Source organism: Phocoena sinus, chromosome 9 (assembly GCF_008692025.1).
Source record: "Phocoena sinus isolate mPhoSin1 chromosome 9, mPhoSin1.pri, whole genome shotgun sequence".
NCBI classification, from domain to species: domain Eukaryota; kingdom Metazoa; phylum Chordata; class Mammalia; order Artiodactyla; family Phocoenidae; genus Phocoena; species Phocoena sinus.
In genome coordinates this window covers 73,559,335-73,574,578 of record NC_045771.1, presented here as the reverse complement: position 1 = coordinate 73,574,578, position 15,244 = coordinate 73,559,335, and the positions used below count along the sequence as shown (strand labels likewise).

At 34.5% G+C, this 15,244-nt stretch overlaps 1 protein-coding gene across 2 annotated transcripts in view; it reads right to left on the bottom strand.

Moving 5' to 3' along the window:
- The window catches only part of ITGB8 (integrin subunit beta 8), a 97,355-nt gene that overhangs the window by 5,609 nt on the left and 76,502 nt on the right, over positions 1–15,244 (bottom strand). The window contains exons 8-13 of one of the 2 annotated variants that reach the window (XM_032642930.1): positions 14,169–14,258; positions 10,310–10,444; positions 7,236–7,641; positions 4,556–4,781; positions 3,191–3,297; positions 28–191 (exon numbers count right to left, since the gene is read on the bottom strand). In XM_032642930.1, coding sequence (XP_032498821.1) covers positions 28–191; positions 3,191–3,297; positions 4,556–4,781; positions 7,236–7,641; positions 10,310–10,444; positions 14,169–14,258 — 1,128 coding nt within the window. Of the gene's footprint in view, positions 1–27; positions 192–3,190; positions 3,298–4,555; positions 4,782–7,235; positions 7,642–10,309; positions 10,445–14,168; positions 14,259–15,244 lie in introns of those variants that run through there. The other variant, XM_032642931.1, reaches the window with a different exon arrangement.

Here is a 15,244-nt window from a genome sequence, read left to right as displayed (position 1 = left end):
AGTATTTCTTTTTTAGAATTCACTGACCTTTTTTGAGGCTGACACCCTGTAATCTGCCGAGGACTTAATTTTATTACTATTCCATTGTAGTATCACCTGTCTAATAATAAGGACTTTAAGCAACCCAATCAAGAATGTAACTATGAAGATGATGAAAAATATCCTCAAGTAGCTTGGGCTAGAGAAACATTCTGTAAAGAAGCAAACGAATAAATGGTTTAAAAAACTGGAATGAGTAAATCAAAGGGTTCTAACAATAATGTTAGAAGTAAATAATGTTCATCATCTCAGTAGGATCAGAGATATTTGCAAATCTATATTTTCAAAATAGAGGACTGCCATTGTTGATTCAAGAAGTAAACTAATTATTTTTACACATTGATTATTCAAATCTTTTCAACAGAAAACTCTCCTTTGGAGAATAGCCACAATTAAGGTATTCAATAAGATTATTTCTTTGCAGCTTGATTCTTTATTTGTACTAACTGGAATATGTCCAAATCCCTTAACCAAATATAATTTTATCCATGACAGAGAGGGGGACAGTATTTTGGTGTGGTGTGGATCACTAAGTGGAAAATAGGATTTAAAAAATTATTTAACAGCTCCGTGCATTAACGTATGTTTTTCTTGTTATGCTTACTCCTCATTTGTTACACATCAGTAATGGAAAATAAAGTAAACATCTGCAGAAGCTAAAATCAGTACTACTCTAATAGATGAATAAATATTTCCTTTGAAACTGCAGTGTAAGTTTTCATTATTATTACACATAGCTTCTCCAGGAAATGGGAGTGTATAATTTGGGACAATACCCAAATCTCTTTCCTCAATTGTTATTAATTTATTTTTTACTTGTCTGTTAACCACATCTATCCTATTTTGCTTCTAAAAATTCTGCTTTTTGTTTTTTCAAGAACAGATAATTACTAGCTGGAAAAGGAAATGCTACATTAAGAGGAGGGGCATTCTAGGTCTCTGTTTTAGCCCTAGACCTTTGGCAAACTCTAGTTGGAAATTCTGCAGGCTCTGTGGCTGCCAGAGGTATTACCCTAATCTAAGAGGAACATGGTTGCATAATACACAAGTACTCCACAGAACTCACCAGCTGCCCCACACTCACAAAATTACCTCCTGGCTTAAAGAAGCATGTGTTTTCTGTGCATCCTCCAGACTTTGGGGACTTCACCTAACTGTCTGAAGGTCTCCTTGAGAATACCTTTTGGGAGGGGACCTGCCAAGGCTTAGAAGAACAGTCAGTCATGAGCGATTTGTGTCTGAAATCCCAGGGATGACCAAGCATTGCTCTTGAATACGCCAAGAATTCAGTAATAAGGGCAGAGGCTCTTCTCTAAGTGGGAAGACTTAGAGCCCAGTTTTCTCTTGGTCATAGTGATAAGGTTCCTTGAAAGAAATGCTAAAAGGAGGCTGGAGGACTACTAACTGGAATAGAAGCACCAGATGCAAGTGCAAGTCTCCCTTTGTTATGGTCTCACATGCAGAGAGAATCCAACATGCTCTGTTCAAAAGTGGTACCCTTGGTGGTGCCCAGGTTTGTGACATGCATGCCTTTCATTTCCCTTGGCTGACTTAGAATACTTAATCAGCTAAGGTGGCACGTGGCTTGATCTCACTTAATGGCTTCTTGCCTAGTAGGAGCTTAGCCAGAAAGACCAAAAGAACACCCTTTAAGTGTGATCAAGTGGATAGATAATAGAGGTGGCTAACAAATGCCCTTTCCCTCTCCTTGCACAATAGTTGTGAAGGGGAGGGTAGCCCCCTAGCTACTAATACATTTTACAAATATTTCTAATGGACATTTTTGGGGCTCAAATCTGCATGCATTTTTAAATTTCAAAATTTGGAGAGCCAAAAATTTAGCCCTGGCCATGCCTCTTTTCTTAGTTTAGGTCAAGCAAGGGCTTTTCCTAAGGAGCTTTAAGGGAATAGTTTTTGTAACCACACTTAGGTCAGAATAGGTTTGTTTCCTTAACATAATAAATTACATGTTGACAATAAGAGCTTTATTTATTAGAAAAGGCACTTGGCTTTGGGGTGTGATTGCTGCAGCCCCAGCTGGCAGCACATGGGCTCTTTTCAAAGCCAAATTTATTATGGGCTAAGATTAGTGTGGATGTGAGGGGAGAGGGAAACAAAACTCTGGAGAAAGTTTATTCTCCTGTGCAATCTCTCTAAGACCTGGAATTATTCTTACAGGTTAGAGGAAAGACTAGAAATAGTAGTAGCAGTAGGAACATTTTAATGAATGCATAATTTCAAGCTTCATTTCTAATTCTTATATAGTTTAACACCTTAAACCTGAACAAAATGGGGGTGCTGGCTTTTGAGTTCTAATGAACTTTTGTCCAAAATGATCTTTGAACGCAGCTTTCACATGTTTCTTCCATTCATATATCATCTTTTAACTGAAAAAGTGTTTTCATGTTCACTGGCTCATTTAATCCACACAACTCTGAGGTTGGTAATATTATCTCCATTTTACAGATGAGGAAACTGAGGCTCAGTGAAATTTTGTAAGAGGGCTGATATTTCTTAGCTACTAGTTTCAGGAGACATGCCTTAAGCTAAGGTCTTCAGACTAAAATTTCCATACCCTTTCCATTGTGCCACCTTTATATTCATTCACCCCTAAATTATATTTATATCAGAATGAAAATTATCAGGGAGGAATGGCCCTTTTGAAATTATGTACTTTGCAAAATTAAATCATTGCTACTTAGAATTTTTTGGTGTCACCTGAAACATGAAAGTAAATGTTCGTTTGACATGAGGAAGGTTATAACTGGAAACAAGTTTGGATTGTGAAGGGTAATGATGGCTCCATAGACCTTGTCTCTAAGGGTGAAATGGACTCTACTTAGGAAACTCCTATTCTTGGCTCACTGAGGTCTCTCTAGAAAATCTGTTTGGTATACTTCCATGGAGGTGCACAGCATGTGAATTTAGCTGGGTAGTTGAGATGGTAGTTTAATTGTTAGGTGGGAGATCTAGCAATTCAGCCATACCATGGCAAATATCCTCAGCTGGTTTTATAGAGCACTATTTCTTGGAGGTTGAAAACATTGAAGCAGTTAGTTCTTTCTTTAGGATGGTTGATTATGAGCCTTTTTAGGGAACATGATTCTCTGCAGATACTCTTCAGTACTTTGATTATTAACCTTTTGTTTACCTGATGTTTGGTCCACATAATGCTGTTCCTTGAGAGTACATGAGGTTTTACACCGATCAAGTATAGCTTGAGACAGATTGTGAGGATGAAGGCATTGCACACAATTCCTGTAAGGGGAAACAGAAGTGAAAACATTTAATTTTTTAAAATGTTGTAGCCTGTAGTATTTTCTGTAAAAAATAAAATAGGGTACTGCTTTAGGACAGCAGAATTGTAAAACTGGGAAAGAAAACTATGACATTTATTTGTAATCTTGGCTGAATTTAATACCATGGCAAAGTTACATTCTAACCACTTAAAATATCTTAATGTATAAAATCAACATAATGATTTTTCTGTACTGAGAAGAAAATCTCTAGGAAATGAATAAGATACTCTCACTGCAAAATCAAAAACAAAACCAGCTAGCACAGATGTTTTAGAAGATGAATATTATGATACTACTAGAAAAATTTAGCAATGAACATACAGTTCAAATTTTGGTTGGGTTCATTAGAAATACCTCCACCACTCCATCGTTATCTTCCTAGTGTGTTACATAACCTACAATGCATAATTTAAAAAATTTTACTTGAGAATGTCTTTTTAAAAATTGAATAAAACAAATTGTAAGGCACAGTGATATTCTGAGTAGTGGTCTTTGAGCAGGACTCAAATTGTTATTGGAAAATTAATTATTGGCACAAAACAACAATGCCACCATTATTTAACATCACCTTTCCCTTATCCATCACTTCTTTCTAGAGTGCTTCGTAGTCACCACTTTTTAAAAGAGTAAAAATAAAACAATAATAACAGCTAACATTTATTCTATGATTACTATGCACCAAGTACAAAGGTTTAGGTATTTTTTGCATGAACATCTAATTTAATTATTTCACAGAATTATACCACAGTATTATTATTATCCTCACTTTTAATATCACGAAACTGAGGCACAAAGAATTTAAAAAATCTTGCCCTAGATTAAACAGCTAATTAATAGTAAGTCGGGAAGCAGGCAGCCCCTAAATCATCACATTGTACATCTTAAACTTGCACAAGGTTATATGTCAATTATATCTCAAAAAAGCTGGGGAAAAAAAAAACCAATGAAGCTTTATGAACACTGAATATTATTCTTTAAAAAAAACACCTATTTCAAAAAAGGCAGTGAATACCTAGATAAATTTTCATGCATGGCCAAAGATTGGAATCTAAGTCTTCTAATTCCTAAATTCCTCATTCAGTTCTTTTTTAGCGTGATGATAACAATTTATCTGGAGAAGATCCGGCTTTTAGGTTAAGGTAGGCAAAATAGAAAAGGTCGAACATGAATATAATGAAGGACTGCTTTATGTATGTTTGGAATCAGGAAACACATACCAGTTTTCATTGCAGGCTGTGTGACATGTGGGACAATGTTCACAGAAGCGGCCGATGCTCCTGGGATCGGTGCACTCACACCTGCCACATACACATGTGCCTCTTCCACTACACACTTGGCCTTTTGGACTGACACAGTGCTGGGCAGATGCTGATGGGCACTGGCACCGATCCCCTTCCCAGCCCCTGAAGCACTGGCATTTGCCTGCCTCACACTCTCCATGCCCTGCAACAAAGACACTCCAAGACCTAAGTTATTGAGGTCACTGACTTTGTGAAGCATTTCCAAACATGAATTCCCCTTCCATTTCCATGGAAACACACTGACAGTCAAGTGAATAGAAACAGCATCACTTTCTATTTGTCTGACATAAACAATGCCAGGACTTAGGAGTGTCTATTTTCAAAGCTGTTCTGTTGTAGATAATCTCCCCATGGTAATCTATTGTGCTGACAGTTGTGAATTCTGCCCTGCCGCAGTGGCTGCCCAACTACTTGAAGGTCGCTGTACATTCAGTTTTAAATTAAAAAGACAAATATAAAGAAGCTACAGAGGCTGACGTAATGTTGTCTGATTTGAAATTTGAAAAACGGGTATTTTATGAATAGCTTCCATAATTTTTCTCTTAGTCACTCATTATTGCTCAGGGCCTGGGATAACTTTGAAGGTCTATTTGGCAAACCCTTTTAAGTGCTTCAGTTCTGCTAGTGCCTTGTTTAAAGATAAGATCTCTGGGGAAGTTGAAGTAATCCTTTCACATCTTCAGCACATTATTTAGCAGGTTTGTGGGACATGTCTTAAAGTATGCTGTGAGGTGTTATTAGGTGTTAAATGAGAGAAGGCAAGAAAGAAAGCAAGGTGGTATGTGTGTGCATGTTGTAGTTGAGGAAGAACACTGATTATACTCAGTTAAGTGGATTTTAGCCTGCAGGAAGTATCCAAGATTTAATATGCTAATGTGAACTAGAAATCTTAAAGAGAGGGTAAATTTTCAGGGCTGTAAACTGTTTTTCAAGTTTATCTGGCCAAAGACTTTCCCTTCCTTCCTTCTTTCCTTCCTTTCTCCTCTTTCCCTCTCTCTTTTCCTCCCTCCCTCCTTCTCTTCCTCCTTTCCTTCCTTCCCTCAATTCCTGGCTTCCACCCTCCTTCCTTTTATTGTGGAGCACCTCACAGGGTAACTGTTCCATAGCATCTACTGTTGGATCAGCTCAATTTGTTAAATGTAAAACTAATGATATCCAGGCCAAACAAATGCCTGCCAGACCCGGTTCCCTGTATATGGGCTGCATGCCTAATCCTAGCCAGCAGATCTGTGATCATGTGTTCTTATTCTCAAAGGACGCTAGTGAAGAAAATGCTTGTCAGCCTACAGTTTGCATTTATAACTTATATACAAATAATTCAAAGCAGATTCTCAACTGCCTGTAGGTCAGTAGTATCATAGTCATATAGAAGGACCAGTACATTGATTTTTAATATTCTACTATTAACAGAGACTGGGATTCTCAGTGTATTTCAAAGTTCATTGAGAGCTTGACAGCTGTGGGAAATGATGAAATCAGAATTCTTTTTCTGCCCTGTCCCAAACAGGATTAACACTAAAATATTAGATGACAGTTGCAGTTTGTTCTAAAGTCATCTATAATCCATTCTACCTAGATACCAGGTACAGCTGAATAAATGTTTAGAATATAAAATATTATGTGTATAAGATAGAATATAAAGGAAATTTGCCATCACATATTTATGTGATATAGGGTACATTTTTAATTTACACAAGAATAAAAATTTATTTTGTATAGGTTTGTTACTTTCCATATGCTTATTACAATGAAATATTTCATTTCATCAATAGTTTAATTAATATTTGCTTACCAAAATGCAAACTTTAAAAAGGTGCTTTAACAATAAGTGGATTTAGCACACTGTCACAGAAAAATTAATTCATTTAAAAATAATATTTTGTATTAATTTTCAAATGTTGCATATATTTTCTAGACTCTAACCTCTAGGTGGCAGTAAACTGAATTAGCCAAAAAGTACTTTTGATATTTTCATTTTAAATTGTCTCATTTTTAAATCCGGTCTTTGTGTGGCCTCTGGGCCTAATCTAGATTTCTTATGAAACCAGCATTTTCTTGAAGAATTCTGTCCTTTGACAGTTTTGTTGCTGGAGTTGTTCCAAAAATAAACTAGAGAAATTTAAATTACTACAGATTTACAATGCCATCTATGATAATGCATTAAGAATTTTACAATGAATGAAAAGTATATTTTTATAGCTAACTATCCTCTGAGCAAGACTGAGGGAGTAACCACTTATGAGAATGAATCAGATCCTTCTAGAAGAATACCCAGATTATAGAAAATCTGTCAGACATTATCAGTAATTTCCTTTTCTGGTATATGTCTTTACAAGATCAATCCGTTGAAAATAACAATTAACTTTTGGTTTTAATTTTTAAATAGTTCCTGTATAAAATAATTTAAACTATAAATATCAGAATCATGTACTATAAATCTGTAGCTATGTCCTAATTTCACAGACTTTGTAAGTTTGAATATTAAATTCATATTCAAAGTTGGTAATTATAAAGATGTGATTTAAAGATACTTTAACATATATGCTAGTTTAATATATAACTATATAAATAACTGCATGTACATACTTATACTCACCAGCACACAGATTTCCATGGTGATATGGACAAGAAAAGTCATCTTTTTCACAGTATTTTCCATACACTTTTCCAAGCTTAATTTTGTGACATAAACATTTCCCACAAATACAAACTCCTCTACCGCTGCAAGCAGGTTGATCCTTGTGTGACTTGCAACTTTCAGAAGGAAATTGATCTTCATCAAAATGACATTTATTCTCATCACACTGGAAGCACTTGGCATCTAGAAAAGTTTCCTCTACACACTTTCTTTTAGGTCCTCTGCTGTCATCACACCGACAGCTGCAGTTTCTATGTATATGAATTTTAGTGGTTTCATTGAAACCAATAGGTTTGATTATTGCATAGCTCTTTCCTTCCATGACATCACATTTTTCCATTGTAACTGTTACATTGAAAAGAACCTAAATATTTGGGTGGGGAGGAAGAAAATATATTTATATGTCTTGATAATTTTTATTACCAATATTATATCTGTTAATATCTAAGTCAATAATATACCATCTTATAGAAATTAATATTTATAAATTACACATGCACTCTCATATGTAGACATAACATTCCTTTTTAATTTCATTTATTTCCTAGTTAATGAACTGGAGAGTTAAAGGATGCAATGACTGAGACTTGCCTGTATTACAGCATTAAATGGACATGGGTTCAAGCCTATTTGAAATGTGTACTCTACTTCCGATCATTAATTTATATCCTCAGCTGACTTCTTAGTAAACTTGAGAGAGAATAGACCATTTTCTGGATTCAGTCCTTAACATGTGGAGTTACTGAATATATTTGGCACTAAAGATAGATCAAATAAAGTCAAGTCAAGAGCTTCTGCTCTACTGGTTTAAAACCCTGAGATGAACAATTGTTCAAATGAACAATTTTTATTTTGTTTCTGTTTTCCAGGGGCCCAAGTAAGTTTTAGAGTTAAATTTTAGTTTATAATGGTGTTATGAAGAAAACATGGGGCTTTCCCTGATGTTACTCAAGGGAAAAAGATTTAGGATTCTCACTTTTAGATCTTAAGATCTCAATAAAAGGTCATACATTTGTCTCACTGGAAGATGTTAGTCCACAACTAAGGATCTGGCCTGGCAGGAATTGGTTTCCCCCATGCAAACTACAGAATGTCTTTCTCCTGCCAAATTTTTCCTTTTTCTCTATTTTGCCTTCCTGTACAACACGATTGGCTTAGTGTGTCTATTTATATTTGTTAACTCACCTTATGATCTTCAGGTACTTTGGCAAATAAGAAGGTTACATGTTTTTTTTCCATATTAGACTGAGATAAGTTACAATTTAAAAATACTTTGTGCTAGGCTTTTTGGTTAGGATGGAGTTAGATTAGATAGATAGATAGATGAAAATAGATATGGATGAATATATATAGATGGATATATATATATGAATATATAGAGATTCATGCTCTCTCTCTCTCTCTCTCTATATATATATATATATATATATGTATGTGTATATAGATATAGATAGATAGATATCCATCCCAACCAAAAAGCCTAGCACAAATATACACACTGATATGAAAGGTCTAAATTTAGGTTTATACGTTATATATATATATCCATTCGGAATTAGAATTAGTCTCATAATATTAAAATCAATACAGTTGGTGTCAGACTTGAAATGTTTTTTCTCTTTAAAAATATAAGGATTAACAGACTGTAGGATAATGTGGTCAACTGCCAATATTAATAGAGCAAAACTTGGGGTTTATATAATTAAGTGGTCAAATGACTCTTCCTTAGTCAAACTGTTAATACTACTTGGTTGAAAGTGAGGGAAAAAAGGGATGTAGACAAAGAAAAAGAAAAAAAAATGTAAGGAGTAAGGAAAACCATTCTGCCCAAATCGGTTTTGAAAGAAAGAGCTACTTATAAAAAGGTAACCTTTTCTCAGAAACTAACTTAGCACTATCTTTTGCTAGCACAAAGTTTCTCTATATTCAGTGGAAATTAAATATGTATTTTGTAAACTGGCATAAAATATCTTTTGAACAAAATTCAAGGAGTGATTATGGAGGAGCCTACAGAATTTGAATTTGAAATACTTAATTTCAAATATACAGCTTGTTGGAACAACTATACTACCTGCAGATTCTAAACTTCTCAAGAGAGAAAATTACATTCTAACTAAAGAGAAGGAAGATTCTCCTTTATTCAACCTTAGAATACTAGGATTTTTAATCTCTTTCAATAACTTTTTCTTTTTGTCTATAGCATGATATTAAAATAATAACATCATAGAACCTTGGAGGTGGATGGAGGTAGGATTGGAAATCTTCTAGTTCTAGCTGTTTATTTAAAAATGAGGCAACTGATGCCTCAAGAGGTAAATGACTCACTGAAAATCACTTCATTCTACAAGAATTTCTTTTAAAAGCATATTTCTGTATATTTACTTTCTATTGTGCCAATCCTGGGAGAATCCGTATCTTCCCCAGTCCTATTTCCTGATGCTGCTATAATCCGGATCTCTCTTTTCCATATCTCATCCCTTTTTAGTTAAATGATGACACTTTTTTGTTGTTGTTGTTGCTCTTAACAAATTTCCCTACCTCGTAGGTCATTGTATTGAGCTAATACAAGTGTACTGGGACAATCACAAAGTGAAAGATTTTGTAATTCTTAATCTTTATCAACAGCATTCTTCTCTGTCGTTTTTACTTTCAACTTTCACATTTACTCTGAGAATTTTCAGATTTGAAACAAAAAGGTATTATCATCCTAAGTATAGGCACTTCTTGTTTGAGGAGATATGATTTCCTAACATTCACTGGCTGTGTCATCTAAGTTTAAAGTTATTATTATTAAATAATTATTTAATATGATATATATTTATTTATTTTAACTAGAGAGTTTGAGAAAACAGTCAATGGAGTTACAACAAGTAGGAACTTAGGGATTAGATAATAAAAGTTACTTTGAAGTGTAAATGAGATTCTTGAGGTCGGTAGTAAAAAAAGTTTTTCTGAATGGTTTGATTTTTCTGTAAGAAAGCATGCCAAACAACTTAGTTTACTTTAAATGGGAAAAACGCACACGCACATACTTCGTCATTGCTTGTCACATTTCCGCATCCGTCTGTGCCTGGCTTTCTGCTCCCATCTGGACAGATGGCAGTAATGTTAAAATAGATGCCTTTTATCTGGTTTTCCACCTGAACTTTCACTTCTGAAATGAGTTTCTGCAGAGATGACATTTTTTAGTTGTATACTATAGCAGTTTCTAATGTAAGCAACAAAACAGAGTCAAGTTTATCATGTCATTCTAGATTTAATTTTTAACGAAATCAAAGAGTTTGTCTCTGTAAAAGGTCGATTAAAAACAGTGTTTCCACATAATGACCCAATTACATTTGAAATACATAAAAAATACTGAAGGATTATCTGCATTTAAATGGCTCTATTTTTTCACATATTTCCATGACTGCATTTTGATCACTTCAGAGATATTTCTCACTCAGCTTGTTAGGAAAATAATCATTTTAATCCAATAACATTTATATTTTTTGGTAAAATTTAAATAAAGCATTGAGAATACATATATCATCACAGAGGCTAAATCTTGACAGCTTAAAATCTGGAACATGCTTCTGACATTTACAGCTGTTAAAGAAGCATTTCCATTTCAAACATTTTAGACTATCATGAAAGCTAAACTGCCTTACTGATACAGAATTGAAAGGTAAATTTTTGGGAGGGCATTTCTATACTGTAGGTATAAGAAATACCTGCCAGTTATGGCTGTATAAATTCTCCAAGAATGGCCTAGAATTTTTGCCAAATCCCTGGTGCTTGCTTATGTCAATCAAATTTGTTCCAATCCTTAATACTGAAATAGGGCCCCTTACTGGGCAGAAAATCATTTGCTCATTTATTCACTAATTTATATAATCATTCAAAAAACATGTATGTATTGCCTATTATGTATCAAGCACATCCTAATTTCATCCAATCTCTGGGTTCCAAAAGTTCTTGCTACATTAAATATATTCTGTAGATCTGTGTGAATTTCATCTCATAAAACTAAGAGTCTATCACATGCAAAAATCCTTAACTTATTTTTGTAAACAAAAGGAAAGGGAAAAGATGAAGTATGTACCTAAGGAAAGAGTGAGTAGCAGGGTGTGAAGGAAAAAGAAATCCCCATGGTTTCTAATTCTTTACTTGAGTAATTTTTCTTCTTCAACTGTATAATCAATAAAGAGATGTGTGCTTACTGATTAATAATTGATCATGGAATTATGGTAGTAAATCTTTAGAGTAAGATACTTCCTCAAATTTTATTTGAATAAAGGTAAGACTATATTAGTCACATTTTTTATCTACTAGAGAATTCATACATTGTAATCACTTAATTAAACAATTTCAGTAAAAAATAGAAACTTCTAATGGTATACAAATGGTATTGATATGGTTGGTTTGACAAATCAGAAGGAAGTTCCTAATACCATGACTGTTCTTTTTGCCCTTTTGAAATTCTGCTTCCCTTAAAACCTTAATCTAGTTTAACCAATGTTTTTCAAACAGGGTATGAAGACAAATAGCTAAAATTTTGCGCAGTTTTGAGATTAAGAAATTGTTTCAGGGCTTCTCTGGTGGCGCAGTGGTTGAGAGTCCGTCTGCCGATGCAGGGGACACGGGTTAGTGCCCTGGTCTGGGAAGATCCCACATGCCGCGGAGCGGCTGGGCCCGTGAGCCATGGCCGCTGAGCCTGCGCGTCCGGAGCCTGTGCTCCGCAACGGGAGAGGCCACAACAGTGAGAGGCCCGCGTACCGCAAAAAAAAGAAATTAAGTTTCAGACACCGTCTTAAGCTTGTCTTTTAATATCTAACAGGAACAGAGGCAGAATTTATTTTTTCTAATGTATATTTTTTATTCAACATAATTTTTTTGTCTTAATTTCAGCTAAATTACTATTAAGTTATTATAGTCATGATTTTTATATAGTTTTAATTCTAATGGCAATGCAGATGTAAAGGATAAAAAACAAAATGCAATCACATTCACCTGTACTAAATTTGTATATAATTTTATAAAAGTCTTAAAAAGGAAATGCAAAGTATTAAAAGTTAGAATAAAATATTTTTATTATTTTTTCTTCAATGAACTGTGAACAGTTTCTGTTGAGCTGTGAAGACAAAATGAAATTTCAGAAGAATTTTGAAAGTATAGACATATATAAAATAATAACAGAACCCCAACTTAAGGAGATTGTTTCGCCAGAGTTTTTGTTGGTTTTATTAAAATTGTTATTCAAATTGTTTAAGGTTAATCAGAACTGCAATTAGATAATGCATCACATACCTATCCTAGCAAATAAAGAACATGAAAAAAAAACCTGCTGTTTCCCTTTCCATGGGTGCAGTTTGAGATACAGGAAAGTTTGTCGACTTATATTTTTTCTTTGGGGTAATAAATGGGTTCATACTATGAAAACTAGGGTGACTTCTAACACTGTAAGCTCCTTTCTTATTTTGATTATACTTGGGAACAAACTTCGGATGGGAACGAATTGTACACAGGTTTGGTTTTCCTTGATAAGAAGCTCCACCAGTCCTAATGTTTTTTGTTTTTGTTTCGTAACAGTGAAGAAGAAATATAATTAAAGATGCTTTTCTTATTTCATCCAACATAGTCTTCAGATATAGAAAAATTCCTTGGCAAAAAACACAAAAACAAAAAAATCTCGCAAGGTTTATTTTCCTTTTAAAAAAAAGAAAGTTTAAACAAGTCCTTCATTTTCTATCCCGTGTCTACTTCCTGCCTTTCTCTTTTGTAATTGAGTCGAAGGCAGATGTTCCATGAAGAAAATGAGAAGAGAAGCCTGCGATTTCTCACAGTGCTTGGGCTACTTTAACAATGTTCAACTCTACTGTGTCAGGAAGGGAAAAAGAGAATTATGGGAAGTGAGAGTTTATCAATGGTGCATAAATTCAGGGTAGAATAAAGCATATCTTTAGACACTATGTAAAAAAGAAAAAAACAACAACAGAAAAACAGATTGTGTAACACAGAAGGAAGCACCTGGAAGCTGGAATTAAGGAAGACCTAGGTTCTGGTGCTGCTGCTTCTGCTTGTTAGCTGTTTGGCCTTTGATTGATTTGCTTAGCTTCTTTGAAGTTCTACAAATACACAGTGGGAGTACTAATACTTGCCTTATAGGTCGGTTGTGTGGATTAAATGAGGTCATGTATGGGAAATAATTGGTTCTTAGTGGTATTAAAATGACAGCTACTATTATTACAACTTCTTAAAAGAGATTATTCTATCCAGAAATGACTTAGATTGAGAGAGCAGATGTTTCTTAAATCTTTGCATTTGGTACCCACTCTACACGAACTGGGGACAGCATACAACTGTCATCTCAATAAAGTAGTGTATCTCTTAGGGTGATTCTTTTAATCAAACTAGTTTAGTAAAACTGCTAAAGTAAACGAACAACCAAGTGATTGATCTAGGAGACCCCAACAAAGTTCTCTTAGTAATCTCTATATCTCATATAGTTCATTTTCCCTGGAAAGTTGCTGTTTAAATAACACTGTGGATTGATTACTTTATCTTTATGGCACTGGAAATTGTGAAATTTCTTGGTAATAAAGTATATTCTATAGCTGTGATTTGGTGACTCACTGAACATTTGATGAGGAAGGAAATTTAGATAGTCTGTAGCTCAACCTGAGTTTAGTAAACTGTGTCATTGAGACACAGTGAAGCACAGAAAGCTGAAATGACTTTCCCAAGGTTCTATAACTAGTTAGTGGTAGAGCCAGGGCTAAGCTCAGTTTCCTAATTCCTAATCTGTTTTTTCCACCACTCCTCTCAAGATGATAGGGCATTAGTTTGTACCTTGCCATGGAAATTGGGGTTAAAAGTTTATTTGAAAAAATGTGTACAGTATATACATACCTTATAGGCTTCTACAACCAGATTATTGAGGTTTGCAGCCTTTGATTCTATTTCACCAGCAATGGTGCCAGGCAAGAGGGGTAGAAGATCCTAGAAAACATACCAATAACCTGCACTTAATGACAATAGTATACAATGGTTTAGCCATCAAATATTTAAATATCTGTAGTTATCAGTGGAAGGTGAGTCATTACATGAATCAAAAAATACGAGACACAAGAAAAACATAAGCAACTAAGCAGAGCAGCCAAAACATATGTTCCTGAAATAGTATGTATTTGTATGTGCATGAGTGTGTGTGCGTTCACAAGTTACATGCTGACCTAAAACTCAAAGCACAGACCGGTATTTCCCAAACTATCTCCCATAGAACATGGTCCCAAGAGATTTTAAAATGAAAAGGGTTCTGAGGGCAAATAAGTTTGATAAATTCTGCATATGGTTTATTCCATATAGAGACTCAAAATGTACACCACTGCAATTCAGAAATAATTTAGCATTATTAAATGCAGCATTCCCTAACATTTACTTAATTACAAAACTCTTTTCTCATGTAACATATACAACTATTTTGCAGAACTACTTTTCCATGGAATGGTCTTTAGGACATATTTGCCCAGACAGGAGAAAAAAATCAGAGTCACAAATGGAAGCTGCATGGAGCAGGTGTTCTTGATGGATGGTACATAATAATTATGGAATCAGCTCTAGGTATTCCTAGTGAGAAATGAGAATTAGCAAAGGCTTAAAGGTTTACCCAAGTTGTAGCTGAAGTAAGAATAGAGAAGAAACTAGTCTGACTAGAGTGAATGGTGCATATTTATATGGAATCAGATTATGAAAAGTCTTGAAATACATTTATATACTCATTTTACCATTCACAAGTATCATTAAGTTCCTGCTGTATGCCAGCTACTACTTGGTTACTAACAATTTGGTATCTCAGGTAATAGGGAAAATGTATCAGTTAAATACTTTAAAAATTCATTTATACACCCTTGATTAACTAACCGCCATATACCACTTTGGGAATGCTAAATTGCTACGCCACATAGTTTCCATCCTTAAGGATCTCA